Source organism: Pararge aegeria, chromosome Z, assembly GCF_905163445.1.
Source record: "Pararge aegeria chromosome Z, ilParAegt1.1, whole genome shotgun sequence".
Lineage (NCBI taxonomy): Eukaryota > Metazoa > Arthropoda > Insecta > Lepidoptera > Nymphalidae > Pararge > Pararge aegeria.
Genome location: NC_053208.1, coordinates 16,656,695 through 16,679,985, shown reverse-complemented (window position 1 = coordinate 16,679,985; position 23,291 = coordinate 16,656,695). Strand labels below are relative to the sequence as shown.

The following is a 23,291-nucleotide window of genomic DNA, read 5'->3' as shown; positions in this document are numbered from 1 at the left end:
GCTAGTCAATGATAAATGTCTCCTTGATCGAGAAGTAGCATTTGGACAACTACGAGGGAAATTCGAGCAATATTAAAAGGGAGTTCGATTCCCGGGAGCGGATGAAAAACTTACTGGTTAGTTTTGGTCAAACTGTTTCGGAACTCTACGTATCAGACCAAAGTCGGTAAACTACTTTACTTCACGTTACTTTAAGCCGTCAGCTTCTATAATTATAACTAACATAATAGTATGTATGAACTTGTAATAAAATCTCTTTTGCTGTACTATTTGTATCTGGCTGGTTTTGATATCATTAAAAGTTTAAATTTCTCTAAATTCAAATAAGGAAAATGTGTGATTTTTATTTGTTTTTCGTACTGTGAAGTTGAGTGAATCTAATGAAGAAATTCGATACATTTTAAAATTTTACTACAAAAAAGGTAAAAAGGCAACGCAAGCCGCGAAAAAAACTTGCGATGTTTATAGTCGACCTAGTGCAGCGTCTGTGAGAGTAGCACAAACTTGGCTTTAACGTTTTCGACCCAAATCCGGAAATGTTGATGTCAATGAAATGAAGATGCACCTCGCTCTGGTCGCCCTATTACGGATAAAATGGATCCCATTTTTGAAAAGGTGGAGCAAAATCGGCATATCAGTATTTACAACGTAGCTGGAAATTAACCATAAAATAGTTTCGGCGTATTTGAAAAAAACTGGGTACACAAAAAAGCTATCTATTTGGGTACCTCACGAGATAACTGAAAGAAACCTAATGAACCGTGTACTCATTTGTGATTCTTTATTACTGCGTAATGAAACCGAACCATTTTTGAAGAAGCTGATAACTGGTGATGAGAAGTGGATCATGTACGACAAGAACGTGCGATAAAGGTCGTGGTCAAAGGCCAAAAAGTCAGGTTTTCGGTCAGGCTTCACAGACTGTGGCAAACCCGGGCTAACTCGCAACAAGGTGATACTTTGTCTATGGTGGGATTGGAAGGGCATTATTCATTATGAGCTGTTACCACCAGACAGGACCATGAATCCTGAACTCTACTGCGAAAAGCACAAAGTTGAGAGAAAGCGGCTGGAATTAATCAAAAGAAGCAGTGTGGTTTTACATCATGATAACGCTAGACCTCACACATCTTTAGCCACTCAGCAAAAATTAAGAGAGTTTGGCTTGGAGGTAATAATGCATCCGCCGCATAGTCCTGATCTTGCACCTTCAGATTTCCACCTGTTTTGGTCTCTTCAGAATTCTGTACGCAGTGTCAGGTTAACATTACGAGACGACTGCCAAAACTACTTGTCGCGGTTTTTTGATCAGAAGCGCCAACATTTCTATAGCAATCGGATTATGTCCCTACTTACAAGATGGCAAAAAGTTATCGAACAAAATGGAACATGCATACTCTAGTTAAAATGTAAATAAACTAATTTAATTTTTTTTTTAGTTTTCTTAAAAAATGCGAAGAAACTTTTTCCCTAATCTAATATTATGCTAATGAATAATCATTTAGGCAAAACAAACCTCATTGGATGGTCTAAAATAGCTAACAAAGAGGATTTAGAAGACTTGCATATCTTACATTTTTCTTTAAAACCGTCAAAACCGTGGTTTTTATTCAGAAAAGTATTTCTTTATTTTAATAAGCATTCTCATTTATTCTCTTTCACTAGTATATGAGTAATGTGTTTTATAACACCAAAATAATATGAGCCGGAAATAAATATATTATTATTTTAATTAGCCGAAATAAACAATCTATCAGTCCTTCAACAGAGGTCTTAGGTCTTAGATTTTTATATGCTGAGGATGACGATGATGATGATGAATATTCATAACAAAGGCAAAACATTTAAAATATGCCCAATAAAAAAATATAAATGCAATAAGTACAAACAAGTAAGAAGAAATGCAATTAGCAACTTTTAGAAGTGTATTTTATTGGATTCAGACCAGAGTTGCAAGAACAAGCAATCTTAAGAAAGCCCGAACTTTATTTTCCCACACCTATCAGTTACAGTTCTACAAAATATTACAACAGTTGTTTATTGAAACTTCATTAATTGAAATTTATTCAACAACACAGTTTATTCGATATTTATTAAAAACTGTTTCAGTTGCTTGATTAATTTGTATATCGGCCGTCTTGGCTGGAAATCACAAGTCGAAACAAGAATGCAGGAATAAAATACAAAATAGGTATTAAGGTTGCATCTTCAACAGAATATTACATTTTTCTAGGGTATTACATACCTTCGACAAGGTAACATACCTTCGATAACATGATATTGAAATATACCGTACATGATATTGAAATATACTGTATGCTATGTCTCGGAATGCTTGGAACGGAATTCAATGATTAGTTAAATGTAAATATATGAATCCTTACAACATATTGAGTTCGCAAGAATTGAAAAATTTCATTTCACTAGTAGAAAGTTCCATCTAGCAACGACTTTTCTACCTCTGTATTTATAAACTAAGTTGTTTGTGAAAAAATCTTAATATTAGATTTTCAACCATCAAATTCTTATTATCAGAAGTACCATTGCGAAGTATCACGGAACACAATTCGCCTTTTTTCGGAATTTTGTATTTTGAATGTCTTTTCCATTTCCGTAAAGGCATTTTATCTTCAAAAAAAATAATAGTACAAATTGGTTCAAATGGTACATAATTACAGCTCATAGCATTGCAACATTGCAACTAATTGTATAAATATTTAATAATTGCGTACGTAAATATAGTGAGCCAGCTTAATTTGGGATGAAACTTATTCAAATAGTAAATGATAATACCACTCTACTAAACCCATACTTTTGTTGTTTGGTAGCCTATGCCAATAGAAAAATAGCCTAATAGAAAGGCGGCAACTATTAGTCTCATTGTATTATATTGCAGGACTCGAATCTCATCTCTCATAGGTGAAGTGTGATTATGAGCTTATGGCGCATCCACACATGCCGCCGGCTTATGCCGCCGGGTTTGCCGCCGACTTTCAGACCGCCTTGCCGCTGACTTTGCCGCCGGCTTTACCGGCGGCCTGCAGTCGCGGTTGCAATTTACGCAGTAGTGTTGTGACTTTCGTTGAAATTAGTCGTGTACGTAGAATCGAAAGATGTTGGACTATGATATAGTTGCGTGTATCGCAAGTGTAGTGTTGTATGTCATTATTCATAAAAAGAACCGCAAAATCAAACGAAGATATTGGGTCAGACCAAGTCTTCGAAATAGGCCTAATGTGTCCCCGATACTTGAAGATTTTAGAAGGGACGACATAAACCGAAGAAATATTCGTTCGAAATTTAACACTTTTCTAAGGATCTCTAGTGAAGAATTTGAAATATTACTGAATTTAACTGGACCCATGATATCAAAAACTGACACCCGCTGGAGAAATGCTGTGTCAGCTTCCGATCGACTAGCAATTACTTTGAGATACCTGGCTACAGGAGACTCTTATTTTTCACTCGGTACACTGTTTAAAGTGTCTCCACAAGTTATTTCTTTAATAATTCTAGATGTTTGTCAAACTTTGGTGTCTACATTATCCAATTATTTAAGGGTAAGTACAAAATATCCGTAACACATTAGGTAGTTAGAAACTGAACACCTACATTAGAAAACAAAACAGACCACATACATTCACACAGTTACGGCATGTACAAGACACAATTATAATATTTGATTTTATACTGTAGGGGAGAGTGCAATGGGTAACAGTGAATCAACTTTTTTGTAGAGCTAAATATTGCCACAATTTAACACTTTTAGAATGTGTTTTTATAATAAAGCCTGAGCAAAATCAATAAGGTACACACTGCCATAGCAATCTTAGGGCTACCTTTCTCAGGTTTATAGATATGACTATTTTTTTAAAGAAAGGATTTCCCTTTCTTTAAAAAAAATAGTCATATCTGATGACGCCATGTGACTTTTGATTCATATTAAATACTTTTTACAAACTGCAGCATTACATTTTTAAAACTTCAAAATATTTTGCTTTCATACTTACTTTTCCGTCGCACCCCGGTAGCGAGTCAAGGGCAATACAAAATAGAACGTAAAATGCTATATCGTGTAAATGTGCGCATTATATAGGCCGCGTTCGATCCACTGTACCCCTTGATCCACCGTTACCCACTCTCCCCTACCTGGAACTTCACACACATTTTACATACATATAACTAGAACTAAACACACAAATATCACAAACAATTTTTTTTACAGATGCCGAATACACATGGAGAATGGCTATCAGTGGCTCGAAGTTTCATGCAGAAATGGAATGTACCTAATTGCGTAGGTGCCCTCGATGGGAAACATATACGTATACTATGTCCAACTAATAGCGGTTCTGAGTTTTTTAATTATAAGTCATATTTCAGTATTGTTTTGCTAGCTTTAATCGATGCCAATTATAACTTTTTATACGTAGACATTGGATGTCAGGGCAGAATATCTGATGGTGGAGTTCTACGAAATTCAACTTTATTTGATATGATACGAGATGGAACTTTAAGTCTGCCACAAGCGATTCCATTACAAGGGAGAAATACACCTGTACCTTTTTATTTCATCGGTGACGATGCTTTCCCCATCTCACAGAATATAATAAAACCGTTTTCTGGATATCATGCAAAAGGATCACCTGAGAGGGTTTTTAATTATAGACTTAGTCGCGGGCGCATGGTTGTAGAAGACGCGTTTGGCATTTTATCTAATAAATTCAGAATTTTGCATTCACGCATTGGTTTACAAAATGAGAAAGCAAAAATTGTCGTGATGGCTTGTGTGCATCTGCATAATTTTATGAAGAGAAATGAAAGAACTACTGATGGAGTTTTGAACGAAATGCAACAAAATATACCGCAGATCGCTCTAAATGTAGAACCAAGTGTAATTAGAAATGAGCTAAAATGTTATTTTCTATCGGAACAAGGTCAGCTTCCTTGGCAATATCAAATATAATGTTTGAAAGAAATAAAATATGATTATTCAAATAATTGTTTTATTTAGGAATCAGAAACATGTATCAATAATTTTAAGCTTTTATTAAAATAAAATAATTTAACCGAAAATATAAACATTTATTTTAGTTTTAAGTAAAGGCATTGCGTTTTTCGTCATTTTAATATGTAACCTTATTTTAATCTATTACACTATTTTCGGTTAAATTATTTGGTTAAATTATTTTCCAAGACTTGTAACAGACTGTCACTTGTATTGACATCTGGGCTATTTTGCATTTCATAGTCTGATTGAACAGAGTAAGAGCGCGAAGTTGAGGGCGACGGTGACATTGCTAACGTTGTAGGTTGGCCGGTGAAGTATCCTGGACGAACATTTTGATAACGAAGAGGCTGAGTAGTATTACTAGTATCAAAATTCATCGAACCCATTCTCATTTCTGCTTCATAGATAATATTCTGGATTTGATGTTGTACTGTACACATCGTGTAATGATCCATCTTCCTCAACTTGCTACTTATATAGTCTGCAAATATAGCAGCATCATCGCGTTGCCTTGCATTAGACGTGATCTCCCTCAGTAATTGCAAAGCTTCATCAACTTCAGGTTCTCTCTCTATATTTCGCTTTCGTGAAGTCCTTGTCGAAGGTAGCGTAGTCTGGGGAGTGATATTATCTTGAGAAGACTGAAAATAAAAAGGAAATCTTATAAATAATTGCAAACAAGCTTCAATACTATATTTTGAATATATCCTATCAGTATGTAAATATTAAATAAAAACCAAGCTTATAAACATAACATGTATGTATAGTGTATACAAATAATTATGTAAGTTTAAGCTACATTTACTCAGTAAATAATTGATATTATTTCTTTATATATTTTTTTTCATCTTACATATCATACTTCATACTTCATACTAATATATACTAATATTATAAATGCGAAAGTGTGTTTGTTGGTTTGTCCTTGAATCACGCCGCAACAGAGCTACGGATCGACATGATTTTTTGCATGGGGATAGTTAAGGTCCTGGAGAGTGACATAGGCTACTTTTTATCCCGGAAAATCAAAGAGTTCCCAAGGGATTTTAAAAACTTAATCCACGCGAACGAAGTCGCGGGCATCAGCTAGTTGGCCATATATCACGTCCTCAAGTATTGCAAATGTCTCACCAGTAACCCTGTACACTCTTCACGAGCGCTTATTCCCGAATACTTCGCTTTCGGTAAGTGTTATGCCGACTACATAAGGTCAAAAACGAGAGTATGCTCGCCCGCGCTCCGTGGTATTATGTATTGTTACCGGGTTGTAGGTAGTAGGTATCTAAAATATTAATACGCGAAGCAAAAACTTTGTACCTACCCCTATTAACGAAAATATTGCATAATGAAATATGTATTTTAAATTTATTATGGTCGACCAACTAGTCTACTTAGGTAATTATAAGAATTTGATGGGTACTTACACTAGGTGTGTGGCTGTTCAGAGTCGGTACCGGTGCATTCTTGTCATTAAGAAATGATAACGCCTTATAAGCAAACCATTTCGGCAATTGAACATCATCCCGTCCAGATCCACTCCTTTTAGATTCTTCAAATTTGCGTTTTTCTCGAAAATAATGGCTAGATAAATTCTTCAGTTTTCTCTCAATTTCTGTTGATGCTATGTTGAACACAGAAGCAATATCCCTAACAGCATCGTTTCTTTTGTTGCGATTCTTGAAATCCATATGCCTTGGGTTCCACAATAGTTCATTTTCTTGATACTTTTCTATTAATAAAAGTACAGCACTATCATCCCAGTTAAATTCTGTCATTTTGTTATTTAAATGAATACGACAACACTACCACTCCGTATCGAAGCCGCAAGCAAACTGCCGCCGGCACCAAAAGCCGCGCGTGCCGCAGGTAAAAGATGCATGAGCCGGCGGCATGGCCGGCGGCCCGGCCGCCGGCCATGCCGCCGGCCGTGCCGCCGGGCATGTGTGGATGCGCCATTAGACACCTCGCGCTCTTCCAAAGCGGTTTCGCGGGATTTAATTTGAAAAACAATTTAATGATAAAAACCCCGCACGTCCCCGAACCTCAAAGAGCAAGTCTTCGCGATTCGCAGGTAGGTAATGCCAATTTACAAACACCGAACGGGTACCAATTTATGACTCGTAATAATTGCTAAGTTGCCAATGATTTCTAGTAAGAATAATTGAAAAGCACTTTATTTAATTTCCATTACTTACTTGTGTGAGAACAACAGTGATATTTTTATATCGCATTGCTTTATTAGACTCAGGTAAATGTTAAGCCACTAGGCCGATTTTCTTTTGCTTCAGTTGCAGTTTTTTGAGTGTATGAAGGAGCGTGGAGTATAGAAATTCCTGCAAGATTCTTTAGCTGGGGCAAAATCATTGACGATATCACCTTTAGTAGGTACAGTAGTTCAAGCAAGTATTCTACTTTAGCCAAGGATGTTAATTATTCAGTGTAATAAAACTGAAAAACAAAATGAATTCTACAAAATCATAGTAGATAATTTCGTAATAATAAAACGACTCGCTTGGTAAGTTAAACTAAATGTTGCTGTATTTAATCAAGCGCCATGCGTAAAATTAAATGATTGGCGAAATGTTTTGAAATGATTTCCTGTATATATCAATTAGCCATTTGCATCAACCACTATAATCACGCATGGGAAAATTTTGTAATGAAAAGAGAAATGTAGCTCATACGCGTACACCCACGTACCTCCCTCCGCCAGTCACTTTACAGCCACCTTTAATCAGGATTAATTAATTGGATATTTTAACAGTTATTTGCTCGAGATGCTGTGCTAATAGTTATAGACATAGGATTGTTGTCGGACTAAGAACAATTAATAGTACATTCAATTAAGAACCTACAGAATCCTCATTCACCCATTATTGTATGCAGTGCATTGTGTCCCAAAAACAGTGAAAACGCCCCGCGCACGTCTCTCTTTAAATCCGCGGAATGTCGCTAGCTCACAAACTTTTTCCTATTTCCACATTTTATGGTGAACGCTTAGAATATTAGAGGTAAAATATTTGCTGCCATCTGCTAAATGGTATGACGTGACTAACGGTCTGTTCGAGAAACCATTCTAATGTGGAGTGGTTTTTGATGCTTCAATATTAGTCGTGTAAACGGTTTCCAATAAATAATAATAGTCTAAAGTTTTCTCAGATACGCACAGACAAATTGTCGAAAATGATATCAAGTCATGTTTCTGCCGTTGCTGTTTTTATTGGTAATAAAGTAATTTAATTGTTGTAATTTACATGTTGGTATTTCTAGGTTGAAAAACTGCAACTTATAACACGAAGTCTGTTAGTTATAGCGTCCTAATAATTTTATTGTGTTCCTTAAATATATCCTTGCTTAACATGAAAATATCACGGATACCTAGAAATCTTGTAAGAATGAAATAAAATCCGTGTTTTCTACCTAGAAATATGCAATATTTTTTAGTAGAGCAAGCAATCAAAGCCTTGAGTGCAGCCAGTTAAAATTATATAGTATATAATACAGATTATGAAGTAAATGGAAATCAGTTCAACAGAATGATTAAATTCATTAATAATTGAGCCGAACAGTTTCATATTTCTCGTCAAACAATAGGTTAATTACTTTTATGATGTTATATCGAAGAAAATTGTCTTAAGTTCTATTGAAAGAGATTACGATTTCATTGTTTTATTAAATACTATTGAAAATCCAATATTAAAATACTAGAGAAACCTATGAAATTGTTTCAATTTATTGAGAAAACATTTCTGTTGTTGAAACCAATTACGAATAGATTACCAGTTAGTACTTGTGGGTCGTCAAAATTATGGTAGACGTATTTCTCCCATATTGTTGCGGTCCTGTATTTAGATAAGTTAACTCTAATTTGATTATTGCCTTCCAAAAAAAAAAAATACAACTATTTAGCTAAATGTTAGCTATTACGACTTACAAACAACGTCAGGTAAATTACGTATCTCACAACTGGCTTGCGACAGGCGGAAATGTCGCGACTTTTGCTGTCAACCGTCACTTTTGGATACGATAAAAATACAAAATGACCTTCAACAGCAAAGATCGCAGGGTTTACGCCTGTCGCAAGTCTGTCATGACATACATAAGTACCTGCGGATAGACTGAATCGGCTTAATAATGGTTTTTTGCCAGTTGTGTTGCTTAAGTGATGCTTATTCAAATGTAGATGAAAGCGGTCATAAGACATAATTATTAAAACTAAAAAATTAAAAATAAAATAAAATGTAAATGTTATCGTATCTTAGGAACTGTGCCTCGCTGCGGTGGTTTCGAGGACGTTTTAGATTTTATTTAGTTTTAAATAGTTTATTTTAGGTTATATTTATAAAACTTATAAAAATAAAATTATACTATTAGTTTATTACAAATGAAATAATGAATACTTGTATAAGTTTTTATACAGGCATTCAATTCGTAAGTAGGTATATGAGAGTTCCGGACATTTTGTATACAAATAGAGTAGTTATGATATATCTTTTCTTGTTTTAAAATGCACCAAAAAATTTTATTGATAAATACTCCAGTAGTTATGACGACAAACCAGGTTCTCTACTCGCCAACATAAACCATAAACATATAGTTTAGCATAAAGTTGCATAGGGTTTGACTAGGTTATAAATAGATTAGGCACTGAATCTATATCTATGTATCTTAATCCTACTTTACGACAATTAAGATAGAAGTTTTAGTGCCTAAGCATATTCGATTTAGATTGTTCCAAAAAAAATGTTTTTTTAATTTATAGGCAAGTAATAGGAAAACCGCAATTTTCTATTTCAGCAGTAAAAAAAAATTAAGAGTAGCACCAGCATATTCTATAGTAGTTTACTATAAATACAAACTTTCAACGTTGTGATCCAATTTTTTATGTTTAAATATTAATTTCAATTTATTAGTATACTAGCTGTCCCGGCGAACTTCGTAACGCGGTTTTTTTTTTCATGATGTTTAAATTTATTACTTATTATCCTATTACGGTCTAAGAGAAATTCAAGAAATCTAATATCATAAAAATTGGTCCAGCTGTTCTTAGGTTATAAATGGTGTGACTAACACTTTCTTTTATATATATAGATTGCCCCAAATCCGCTTTAAAATGAAAAGTTGGATAATTCCTACTAAAATTGTATAAAATCATAAAGCGTAAATGACTTCGCTTGGACCAATGATCACTTTTTACACTTAAGCGACATAGCCTGATTTCGTCATAATATTTAATGCAAATCGAAAGTGTAAAATTAGTGTCTGAGCTTAATTGTTAAAATACTGACGGTAATAGCTATATCATTTTAGCGGTAATATACGAAAAAAAAATGTGACCAATTATTAATTTGCATTTGAAAAGATTAAAGCTGAAAGATACAAACAAACTTAGAACATATACAAGTTTCTTACAATTGCTTCTGTAATTTTGAAGCATTTTATTTTAATTTCAGCAAAATAGGTTGTTTCAGCAAAGTTTGGTTGTCAAAAAAAATCATTTTCTAGAGACCCGTGCTCCGTAGTGGGCTGGTAATAGGTGAAATTTATTATGAGATACTATTTTTATTGCCTAATAATACTTATACTTACTTATAAATCGAATTAGAAAACATTTCCTTTTCAAATTAAGGAAAATGTACATTTCTATATGTTTTAGGAAAAATATTGAAATTTAAATATTTTATGAATAAAAATATAATCAAGCGAACCCCTCTTGCTCTTTTAGGATACGGTGGTGAAACTTGTAACAACATCTAACTTAACCGTAAGTTTTTTGATAAGTCGGTATTTAAACGATAGGGTGGCGGGGGTGCTTATAGGTGGTAGGAGATTTAGGGGAGACAATAGTGAAGTGACACTCTTATTATATCGATAGCTTTTTTTAAATTAATATTTATTATTAAAACCGCGTTTAGTGTACGAAATATAAGGTTAAGCTTTAAGTTAACCCGACATTATCCGCCTTAGTGTGGTACGTCCATCTATAGCAACCAAGTTACATAGAGGTAGTTATTGATTTTATTAATTCGAAAGTTGGAATGATTATAGATATACAATGTTTGTTCAACTTGTTTGCGAATTAACCAAAAACTAAATTTTTAATTTTAATATTATTACCACAATCATGACAATTTTATCACCGGGATCGACGGCTCAACGTGCTCTCCAAGGCACGAGAGTGAAAAAGTTAACGATAAAGAGAGAGATAAGAGTGTTGTGACGTTATTTCGTTGCTGTGCAGTTATTTAAAAGTCTTTAATAGAGAGTAATTAAACAAAAAAAGGCAAATTTAACTTTATCAGGCTATAAATATGGGCAGCCGGTGTAACAAAACTTGATGAATTGTTAAACGGGTATATTTGTGCACGAAGGTACATCTTCTGCGCAGAAAATGCATTGAAGCTAGCAGGGGTAACGTGTCACAAGAATGTGTTGAACGATTATTTTAATAGATTAATGCAACGTTTCACGTTAAGTTCAGTGGCATCTCTTTCTATCAATTTCGCCAGTGAAGGCTAGAGGTGACGAAAAATGTTCTGTACATCATCTAAAGAGATCTTTAAAAAGACCAGACATTGTTTAAAGATACTAAGGTGACAATTGCGTGGTGCATCGATGTATCAATGTTGAGTTATTCTCACAATTTTAATTTCCAGTGCGGGCTTGCTCTAATATGACGATAATGATTCGGGAACCCATGTCCACCCATGGGATGTCACTCAACTGGGAAACCGATGCCATCAACCTACCCTCTCTTACACCGTACTGACACATGGAACGCTCTTGCCGTGTGTGCCAGTATACACGCGTGGCTTACGCGTAGAAGTAGAACGTCGTCAATTGAAACGAGATGACTACATTGCATAAAAACATGATTTTTACTGGGTTTAAGTAGTAAATAGTTTTTGTTTGTATAAAGTAGATAATATGACAAAAAAAATATATTTTTTATCGATATCGATAACAGTTATTACACACACCCCAGAGAAGCAACAGGGTGTTGGACGCCTGCGCGCCCCTACCCGGTGACTATAAATACCCCGGCAGGACCGTTCTGATCTCAGACCCACGCCTGACTCCAACTGAAGAGGAGTTCCTCCGGAAACAAGGACGGTCCGCGTTGTACGTACGGTGTCGTAGTGATGTGCATGTTATCTAGTGCACAAACTTTTTTCAAAAACTGAGTGCTGTGTTTTGGTGAAAATGACTTAAGTGATTATGACCATTGGGGGTACCTGTTTTAGTGAGAAGTGGTGAAGTTAACAGGTAAGTTTACATTTAGGCGAGCATTTAAGGAGATAATTACGAGCCACGGCATCGAGCAGGTGTTTTGCTATTTTTGAAAATTAAAATTGTAATTTCGGCGAAAATTAATTCTGTACACCAGTTTGCATTTAATTACCTAGTATTTATACGAAATTGAACATTGCTTAAATTAATACAGATTGTATAATTATAGTGGAGCGAAGTGATAAATAATTTTCAATTTCAAGTGTACATTTATTACTTACTACTTTTGCATAAAGCTTCGTTAGCGAAATACGGACCTGTTATACAAAAACCTTATAACAACATTTCAAATTTTACAAAACTTTTGTGAAGTTTTATCTGATTTCGTCTAGTGCATTTTGCGTGACACACATTGTGAAAATAAAAACTAGACTAGTAGCCGTAATAATAATATTGTAACTCGGTTGTACGAACGATTTGTCTAACATGCTTGGTGGCAGTTATTATCTCCTAATTTGTTCCTTATTCAATTTCCATACAATTAGATCCATAGGTGAAATACAATGGATTCCATTCGCTGACCTACCGAGGAGACTTCTAAAACAAGTAAGTAGCAAATATATTATCTCGAAGAATTGGCGATCCACATTATGCATAAGCGATTTGCGGCGCGCGGCGTAGCAGCATTCAACGGCGATTCCAGCTACGTTTGCTACGATCTGTGATATTATTTACATCCATTTAGGTACGGATTGATTAAGGAGCCTCAGAGGCCTGATACGTTGCAGCGTGAATTATTATGATGACTACGCACATGACGATATCCTAATGTCCGTACCAGCCGAACACGTGGATTTTCCTCATCTTAAGGTACGCGCCCGCCCGACATTTATACAGGGAACTGATTTAATAACCTCTTTTTCAACTACACGTTAGCCCTGGTCTGCAATCTCACATGGCGGTAAGGCAATTTGAAATGGTAGCGGGCTAACCGGTTTCAGGTATGGCCTGACCAATAGATTTCTACACGGCACCGTACCAGCATGCTAATGGCGGCATGTTTTAATCATTAGGGTGGTAACTAGCCACGGACGAAGCCTTCAACCACAGCAGACCAGAGAATATATAAAAATTATTGTAAATTCTTCAATTGCCCCGACCTGGATCGAACCCGGGACCTGCACTCATAAGACTACAGCGCTCACAAATGCGACAGGGAGAAGCTCAAACACCTATTAGTTATACAGTATTTTCAGGTCCGATTTGGACTTGTATAAATTTCCGACAAGTCGAATCGGTCTGACCAGTCTGACCAGTCTGACCAGTCCAACCGGTCTTATAGTTCGACTAGTAGCCCAGTCTGTATTTGAGTAGACCGACAAATGAAATTAATTCGACCGATACAACTGAAATTATAATAGTGCATTCTTTCTTCAGCGTAGACGTTCGTTTATAGGGAGGAAGTACTTAGGGACTAGCCCAACCAGTGTTACAATTTGACTAGTCCGCCCAATTTGCTAGTCCGACTTATCCAACCAATCCAATCAATTCGATCAGTCCGTTTGAAATTATAATAGAAAGTTCTCCATTAAGCGTAGGCATCCGTTTTAGGCAAAAATTATTATATCGTATCTCTGGCTGAAACCAAGCAGTCTGATTAGATTGACTAGTCCAACCGACCGTATAGCCCGACTAGTCTACCCAGTCTGACTTTCTGACCAGTTCAATTAATCCAATTACTACTTCAATTAGTCAAATTGAAATTATAATAGCGGAGCTTAGGCATTCATTTTCTGGTAGTAACGATTTTACATAAACTCAGGATAAATAAGAACAGTCCAACTAGATAGACTAGTCCAACCGATCTTATAGCCCGACCAGTCCACCCAGATTTAATTTTTTTTATAATAGAAAGTCCTCTCTTGAGCTTAGGCATTCCCTCTCAGGCAGTTATTATTTTGCTATAACTCTGGTGAAACCGACCAGTCTGACTAGATTGACTAGTCCAACTTATTGTATAGCCCGACTAGTCTACCCAGTCAAACTTTTTTTTTTTTTATAATAGAAAGTTCTCCCTTGAGCGTAGGCATCCGTGTTCAGGCAAAAATTATTAAACCGTATGTCGGGCTGAAACCATGCAGTCTGATTAGATTGACTAGTCCAACCGACCGTATAGCCCGACTAGTCTACCCAGTCTGACTTTCTGACCAGTTCAATTAATCCAATTACTACTTCAATTAGTCAAATTGAAATTATAATAACGGAGCTTAGGCATTAATTTTCTGGTAGAAATGATTTTACAAAAACTCAGGATAAATAAGAATAGTCCAACTAGATTGACGATTCAAACAGATCTTATAGCCTAACCAGTCTACCCAGTCAAACTTTTTTTTTTTATAATAGAAAGTTCTCCCTTCAGCGTAGGCATCCGTTTTCAGGCAAAAATTTTTAAACCGTATGTCTGGCTGAAACCAAGCAGTCTGATTAGATTGACTAGTCTAACCGACCGTATAGCCCGACTAGTCTACTCAGTCTGACTTTCTGACCAGTTCAATTAATCCAATTACTACTTCAATTAGTCAAATTGAAATTATAATAACGGAGCTTAGGCATTAATTTTCTGGTAGAAATGATTTTACAAAAACTCAGGATAAATAAGGATAGTCCAACTAGATTGACGATTCAAACAGATCTTATAGCCTAACCAGTCTACCCAGTCAAACATTTTTTTTTATAATAGAAAGTTCTCCCTTCAGCGTAGGCATCCGTGTTCAGGCAAAAATTATTAAACCGTATGTCGGGCTGAAACCAAGCAGTCTGATAAGATTGACTAGTCCAACCGACCGTATAGCCCGACTAGTCTACCCAGTCTGACTTTCTGACCAGTTCAATTAATCCAATTACTACTTCAATTAGTCAAATTGAAATTATAATAACGGAGCTTAGGCATTAATTTCCTGGTAGAAATGATTTTACAAAAACTCAGGATAAGAAAGAACAGTCCAACTAGATTGACTAGTCAAACTGACCTTATAGCCTAACAAGTCTACCCAGTCAAACAGCAGTCTGATTAGATTGACTAGTCTAACCGACCGTATAGCCCGACTAGTCTACTCAGTCTGATTTTCTGACCAGTTAAATTAATCCAATTACTACTTCAATCCAGTCTGACTTTCTGACCAGTTCAATCAATTCAATTACTACTTCAATTTATCAACGTGAAATCATAATAGTTGAGCTTAGGCATTAATTTTCAGGTAGAAATTATTTTACAAAAACTGTGGATAAATGAGAACAGTCTAACTAGATCGACTAGTCAAACCGATCTTATAGCCGGACCAATTTACCAAGTTTGATAGTCCAATCAGTTCGATAAATCAAATCAAAATCGATCAGTCAAATCGAAATTATTATAGTTTTGTGTGTCCAGTATTTATCCAACCATTAAGAAAAATCCTAACGAGTTCAATCAATCCAGTTACTACTTCAATCAGTCAAATTGAAATCATAATAGCGGAGCTTAGTCATTTATTTTCTGGTAGAAATGAATTTACATAAACTCAGGATAAATAAGAACAGTCCAACTAGAGTGACAAGTCAATCAGGTCTTATAGCCCAACCAATTTGCCCAGTCTGATCGACCAATCAGTCCGATCAATCAAATAAAATTTGATCATTCATATCGAGATTATAGTAGGTTTTTGTTCCATTAAATTATATTCCCTTAAATTATTATATTATTCCCTTAAACGCAGACATTCGGTTTCCGGCAGAAATGCGTTTACGATAACTTTTAACACCAACCAGTCCTATTAGATCGGCCAGTCCACCTAGTCAGACAGTCCAACTAATTCGATTAGTCCGATTGAAATATTAATAGTAGATTGCCCCCAACGCATACACTTTAGTTGTAGCAGTCCAACCGGCCATGAAGCTTAAATCAATCGAACCAATTTGATCAGTCCGATTTAAATTATAATAGTAGGTTGTCCCTTGAGTGTAAGCATCCGTTTTCAGGCAGAAACCGAATTCGCATTTCATATGACACTTTGGTACGAAACCGTCGTGTGTGTTTCCAACTGGCACTTGATACTGATAATAGCAGATATTTCTAATCTTTATTTTAAAGAACGGTAATTAAAATTTAGTAAGCAAGTAAGCGTATTCAGCTAGATCAAATAGTTCACACTAATAAATTACTTGCGGTATAAAACGTTAATTATAACAACCTTACAGCACGCTAAAGTTCAGAAAGCGTATGTAGATCACTTTATCGGTAGTTAGGTATAAAAGTCTGCATATCACGCGATACTAATAAAACTTTTATAATCATGTGCGCTTTATAACTCGTTTTAATGGAATTGTTCACTAAAAATAGGGTTTAATCCTGCAAAAATAAACTGACTGCATATACGGCCGGTGCAGGCAAGTAAATAATGGAGAGGACACTAATTTTGTCATGTTGTTATGACAAAATATTATCTGATGTTAATTAATGTCGAAACTCTTTAAGATAATTTAATTAAAAATCAATTTTCATTCATCACTCGTAGGCAAAACGTAATAGATAAGCATTTCTTGTTAAATGTGTGCGATTTTGTATATCGCAGATTATATTGCAGTCGATAACTAGTAGGTACCTTCAAAAACATAATATCTCCAGGTATCCAGATTTATATAGCGCACTTTGTTCCTTATTTTAAAGGCGAAAACAATTTGTATGCATGCAAATTTGTAACAACAATGTATTAAAATAATCAACTTAAAAGCCCCGAATTTTCAATCACTTTGAATTTTCGATCCCTCAGTATGCGCACCCATTGTCATGGAAATTGACTTCGGAAAGGATGGGACTGGTCAAACAACAATGTCCTCTGAACTAAGCTGTGAACAAAATTACTAGCCAAATCTGTGCCTGGTTCGTCACCTTTTGTTACACACTTTCGTGTTTGATAGCAATTAGGGCGTTATGAGAGAGCTGCGGTGCTATTATTGTTAATATCTCATACACTTACATTTAAAGCTTACACGTGTGGTTTAAAATATTAACATATTTTGAGTAAAAATATTGAGTTAGTTTAGAAGATTTCTTCATTAAGGATGTTAAAGTTAGTTCTATCACTAACCTTCAATATCCACTTAATGATGATATCATGATGAATACATATTACTTCAGCTTTTTTAAAATTGTAAAATAGACGGTATCGAAATGAGATCAAAACTTATTTCACAGTGCCAGGGATAAAAAATAGGACATAGTTTGGTAATCTCCCGATCTCTTGGCAGCCGAATATAAGTCGATTCACGTAAAACACATTGAATTGAAAAATCGCATCCTTGCACGGTTCAGAGTATTAGAATATTACGGGAATGCCTTGTATAGCACGATAAAATATATTTACGTTGAAACTTATAAGCTTGAATTGTTTTGAATAAAGATTATAACATAAATTGTTTTACTTAGAAACGAAAAATGGTTTTTAAAAAAAATTGCATTAACAAATACTTAACCAAATGATCACCTTTCTAGTAGTATAAAACGTAATTCATAAATTATTACTGCAGCATATAAATAAAACAAAAAAATCATAAACAGCTATAACCCTTTATAAATAAATAGGTTTAAATTCTACGTTATTATAAATGTCATTTATAATTGTCAAACTTTTGTCAATCATCTGATTCGGACCTGCACAATCTTTAAAGAATAAAACGAATATTAAAAAAAATTAACAATACACTATACTTGACATTTCCACTAATTAAGAGAATAAAGACGGAAATTTCTCGCTAACAAGCTCTATTCCAACATTCATAGACGACATTACACTGCATAAAATTACCAATTCCACCTAGATCCAGTTATGAAAGCAAGACCGTTGGAAAATGCACGCTGAACAAGGTCATTTAAAAAAAGATTTACCTCGCTCCGAATTTCGGTATTTAATTTAAACTGTAGGTTAACTCTTAACTTTTTAACGATTTAAGAAACCACCTGAAGACATTATTATTATTTCACATCTTTTCAGATTTTAAAATTTTGAATGTTACTAATTTTAGTATTTGTTTTAACATAGCATATTATAGCATTTTCAACCTCAACACTGGCAAATCCCAGTCAATCTTTTTCTTCTTGTTTCCGCTTTTGGCGGCTATCCGCCATGTCGTCATATAAAGTTATGTATTTTGCCAAACGAAAAAATTCATCTATTTTCTCAAATCTCAGTGTATTCTTAGATGTCGTAGAAAATGGTGGATTGAAAACCACGATTTTCTACTTCTACCTATGCTTCTCGTTCCCCGATAACGTTTCTGCGATTAGAGGTCTAAATTAGGTCTCTATTTTTACTGGTGCGTCGTATGACTTAAACTTACTGTTTGAACCCAACTTATTCGCAGCATTCTTCCATTGCACCACAAAAGCCTTGAGCTTTTCTGTGTGTGTGTGTGTGTGTGTGTGTGTGTGTGTGTGTGTGTGTGTGTGTGTGTTTGTGTGTGTGTGTGGGTGAACTGATTTTGATTTTTTTAATCCAATGGTGCACTAGTCTGGAGTGTTTTTAGCTATGTTTGATGTAAATCGGTCCAAGATGGCCGGCGCCACTAAATGGCAGATTACATATTTTTCACAGCTCCCTCATTATGGGTATGACATGAACAGGCTTGGCCAGTAGAATACTATGATATGACAAATTTCAAATCGACGCAAGGGCTTAACTGCCAAAATAACGTACACTATATTGAAAGTCAGTGGTTTTTAATATTTCAAATTTATAGTAAAGTAATAATACTAGAATTACGTATTTTGAACTCCTCTCCTTTATTTTATTTTTCTTTAATTGGAAAACCAACAGTTGTAGATACTAAATAGTTAACAAATTGGTTGCCTTAAAACTAATAACAGGTTTCCACAGATAAGTGGAAATTTATCTCTTGTCTCCTCTCTTAATCAAGAATATTATTTCTAATTAATTCCAAGGGAATGTTTACTCAAGAACTATTTTAGCTTACTTCTTAAATAGGTGTATCGTAAGAGATCTCAGTAAAATTTTATTTTGAAATGATTTTATGAATATTTTACTTGTGCCACTATACTATACTAGCTGCAAAATTATCATATGAATAAGATAGGAGAGTACGGACAAAGCAGTAAAAAAAAACATTATTGAACACAAAATAACTTATTAAACGAGCTCGGTAGTTCTGTACATTAGTTCCGCTGTAAGAAAAAATACCAGAGGAATATTATTCTCAGCATTTATACGCAGATATACGCGGACTGAATCATAAATGTAGCAGTAAAGGTATATTACTAAATATTGGTTTGTATAAATATTATTGTAAGTAAATACAAAGTATATATATATGGGTGTATGATTTTTGGTGATATTATTAGTACGTTTTATTTTATCAAAAGCTTAATTGTAATTAAGCTCATAAAAAAGCAGTTATTATATTAAATAACATCAAGTTACGTTGACCAACGTACGTCCACTGCTGGGCATACTATTGCTATGTATGGATTTCCAAACCCAATACTAAATCGCTTTGCGGCACGTCTTTGTGGGTTGGTTGGTAACTGGCAACACCCGAAACCTCCCACCAGACTTGACCCCAGACATTCAAAGATAATAAATACCCTAATTGCCCATGACATAGATCGAGCCCGGGACATCTGCTTATAAGACGATAGCTTGCCACTTGGTCATGGAGGTAGTTAAATACTCACTTGATCGGTGGGCTCTAGACGTAAAAGTCTAACGAAATGTAAAATTTCAATTACATTGTAAGATTTTTATTAAGCTATCGGAGCTTGGAAAACGCTCGAATATACCTAGTTTGAAAACAAATAAAACGACTTTCTCGAGGTTTTCTTTTTATACATAAAAGCGCCGAGTTGATTTATCGTTGGAGTTGCGAGCGACCGCCACGTCCCGCCACGAATCTTGATCGACGGAGCATTTCAATTTATTTTATGAGTCGACACCTTTTGTATGCTCCTGTACTTAGCAAAATAGCCGCGCCGTCAGTATAATGATCAATAATACCCTGAATGAATTATTGCTTTAGCTTAAAGCTTCCAGATTTAAATAGAAAACTTACCAATATATACTATCGCCAAACATTTTAACGCTCGGGAGAAAGTAATATAAGAAGCAATATAGAATGCATACCTGATTAAATATGAACTAACAATAATTCTTAGATTATAAATTGAGAATTCGAGATTATAAATTGATACTGATTATTGATTATCAATACCGTCATAAGTGTAATATTGCAGGCAGATGAATAATATTCCGGCCTACCAATTTTGATATTAAAATCTTTGCTACGGGCACGGCCTCGCTCATTTGTATGAATTTTAGCATTAATTAATGTCAATATATGAACCATCGATGGTTGCGGTTTTTGAGATAAGTGTCTCCTACCGATTTTTATGATTTTTTAAATTGTTTTTGGTTGTTGTGAGTATAGGTTGACACTGCTAGTTAATTTGGATTCAAATCAAGTTTTTTTTCTATTTTTTTTTTTTTGGCATAGAGTACTGGTGTCAGTATTTTACCAAATTATATTAAAATATCATATTTAATGTGACAAAACGCAATCTTTAAATGCAATAGTATCAAATACATTGATTTCTGATAGTTATAATGTAACTTTTTAAAGTTTTCTTTGAGGTAGTGTTCTGTTCCCATTATCTATAGAACTGAGTGCCACTACGATAGTTTGCTGTCGAACAGCGAGTGGGAAGGAAGAATGATGATGCTTTTCTGTTTGCAGATGCCACGGTCTCGGTGCTAGTCGCTAAGTGATAGTGTAGTTTCCATTATTTGAAAGTATGTAGGTATCTAAAAAGAGAAGACGCATATTTTAAAATTCCGCTTCTCTCTGCATTCCGCCTAGTATTAAATCGATGTTCTAAAGAATTATGACACCAGCATCGTTATCCACTTTTTGAAGTAAAAATTACATCATTGTAAATTCCAACTAAAACCACTTATTTACGTGTTCTATTTAAATATATATATATATATATATATATATATATATATATATATATATATAAGATCGTTAAACGATTCTGAAAAGAGCTGTCTCTTCATAACCTCATTATGATTTTTAAACTTTTAGGATTGTTTGAGGAAACCACAAAAAATTACGAAACCAATCGGATTGTAACCTTTCTTATCTTTATTGGCGGAAGTCGGAGAATTGGAAATTGAAAAAAGAAAATGTATGTTTTAGAAATAATTATAATAACGTGTTAAAATAAGCGTGTATATAATATTATAAGCAAAATAAAAATACATAATATTGAGGGATATACAAATGGCTAAATAAATGTTGAACGCAGGGACGGAATTCCGTCCGTCCCAAAGTGTTCCCCCGACCGAAAAGGTAAATGGTATATAAAAGCGTATCAATATTGACCGCGTAACTTCCGCCTACGCTCATTGTGGTTATTTATACACGGAGATTTTTTTTATCGTATTACATCGGATGCCGCGATTTGAAGTATCTTATACAACTTACCACAAGTAGCACTGCAATCGCAACTGGCGGTAAGTAATGATTCAGTTTAAGATATTAAAAAGCTTAGCTTTATGGCAATATTACAGCTATACCCCTTGTGGGTTTCTACACGGCATCGTACCGGAACTTGTCAAAGGGAAATATTACTTGAGAAAAAATATTCTTGGATGGTATCTGAAGAAGATTAATCTATTGTAATAACGCTGACTATAATATCATCATCATCATCATCATCATCACATCAACCGATAGACGTCCACTGCTGGACATAGGTCTTTTGTAGGGAGTTCCAAGTTCCACGATTCTGAGCCGCTTGGATCCAACGGCTACCTGCGACGCGCTTAATGTCGTCTGTCCACCTCGTTGGGGGTCGACCAACGCTGCGCTTACCAGTACGGGGCTGCCATTCCAGCACCTTGGGACCCCAACGTCCATCCTTTCTCCGAACTATGTGCCCGGCCCATTGCCACTTAAGCTTCGCGACTCGTTGAGCTATGTCGGTAACTTTGGTTCTTCTACGAATCTCCACATTTCTGATTCGATCGCGTAGAGATACTCCGAGCATAGCTCTCTCCATCGCCCGCTGAGTGACTCTAAGCCTTCTTATGAGGCCCATAGTATAATATCATAGTCTAGTTATTTAATGGATCACTACATTTCTGAATTTATCACGTAGATAATACTCCGAACATTTGAGCTTGAGTTACGAAGTAAGCAAACGAGCTTAGGAACTGGAAATTATTACTGACATCACAAAATTGAGGTAAATTTTAGAAATCGTAAAAAATCTAAAGTACAAATGTTACATAAAACTAAAATATAGGGACGGAATTCCGCCGGGTTTGAAGCGCGCCTACCGAAAAGGTAAATGGGACATAAAGGCGTATCAATATTGACCACGTAACTCCCGCCAGTGTTCATAGTATCATATTGTAGTGCCGTATTATAGTATCCATACGTCACCATAGACCACTTTTATGTATAATAATTTGTAAACACTCCTAAGGGTTAAATGTAAGTTGAGCAGCAACGTGTGCTGTTTGTAATTATATTTTATTTTTCCACCGTCTGCGAAGATATAAAGACTCGCGGATATGTGACTGATGCAAAAAATAGATAAAAACAATCCTTGATGCGGATATATATATCATGTTGAAATTTCAGCTCGATCGGTGCAGAACTTTTTGAGTTTTTGAAGAGTACACAAACCAACATAACATTTTTATATATATAGATAGATTTATAAAAGCTACTACTGTCAATTCGTAGTCTCGTAGACCTTCTACGTCGTAGTTAGTTAACTTTACAGAACCAAAAGTGCTTTATTATTATTAAAATTATTTTAAAGTACACCTAAAAACTGTTTCAAAGGCAACTGAAATTTAAGATGAATAAATCATAACGAAATAGAAGGGGTATTGCGTTCAATTTCGATAGTCAAAGTAGCGAAGTATTATTGACTTTAGTTCAAAGTGTATCGCAAACCGGTATGCAGTGATTGCTTTAATGATGTTTG

General features: G+C 35.0%; 2 protein-coding genes across 2 annotated transcripts; one reads left to right on the top strand and one right to left on the bottom strand.

Moving 5' to 3' along the window:
* Positions 1 to 2,943: 2,943 nt before the first annotated feature.
* Positions 2,944 to 5,015, top strand: LOC120636537. Its single transcript, XM_039908057.1, has 2 exons — positions 2,944 to 3,560; positions 4,226 to 5,015. The coding sequence occupies exons 1-2, from the start codon at positions 3,114 to 3,116 to the stop codon at positions 4,964 to 4,966; spliced, it is 1,188 nt and encodes a 395-aa protein (XP_039763991.1). The 5' UTR covers positions 2,944 to 3,113; the 3' UTR covers positions 4,967 to 5,015.
* Positions 5,016 to 5,119: 104 nt separating this feature from the next.
* On the bottom strand, positions 5,120 to 6,918 carry LOC120636669. Its single transcript, XM_039908237.1, has 2 exons — positions 6,436 to 6,918; positions 5,120 to 5,652 (listed from the first exon to the last, which is right to left on the bottom strand). Exons 1-2 carry the CDS (start codon positions 6,784 to 6,786, stop codon positions 5,173 to 5,175), a joined length of 831 nt encoding a protein of 276 aa, XP_039764171.1. The 5' UTR covers positions 6,787 to 6,918; the 3' UTR covers positions 5,120 to 5,172.
* Between the last annotated feature and the right edge of the window lie 16,373 nt (positions 6,919 to 23,291).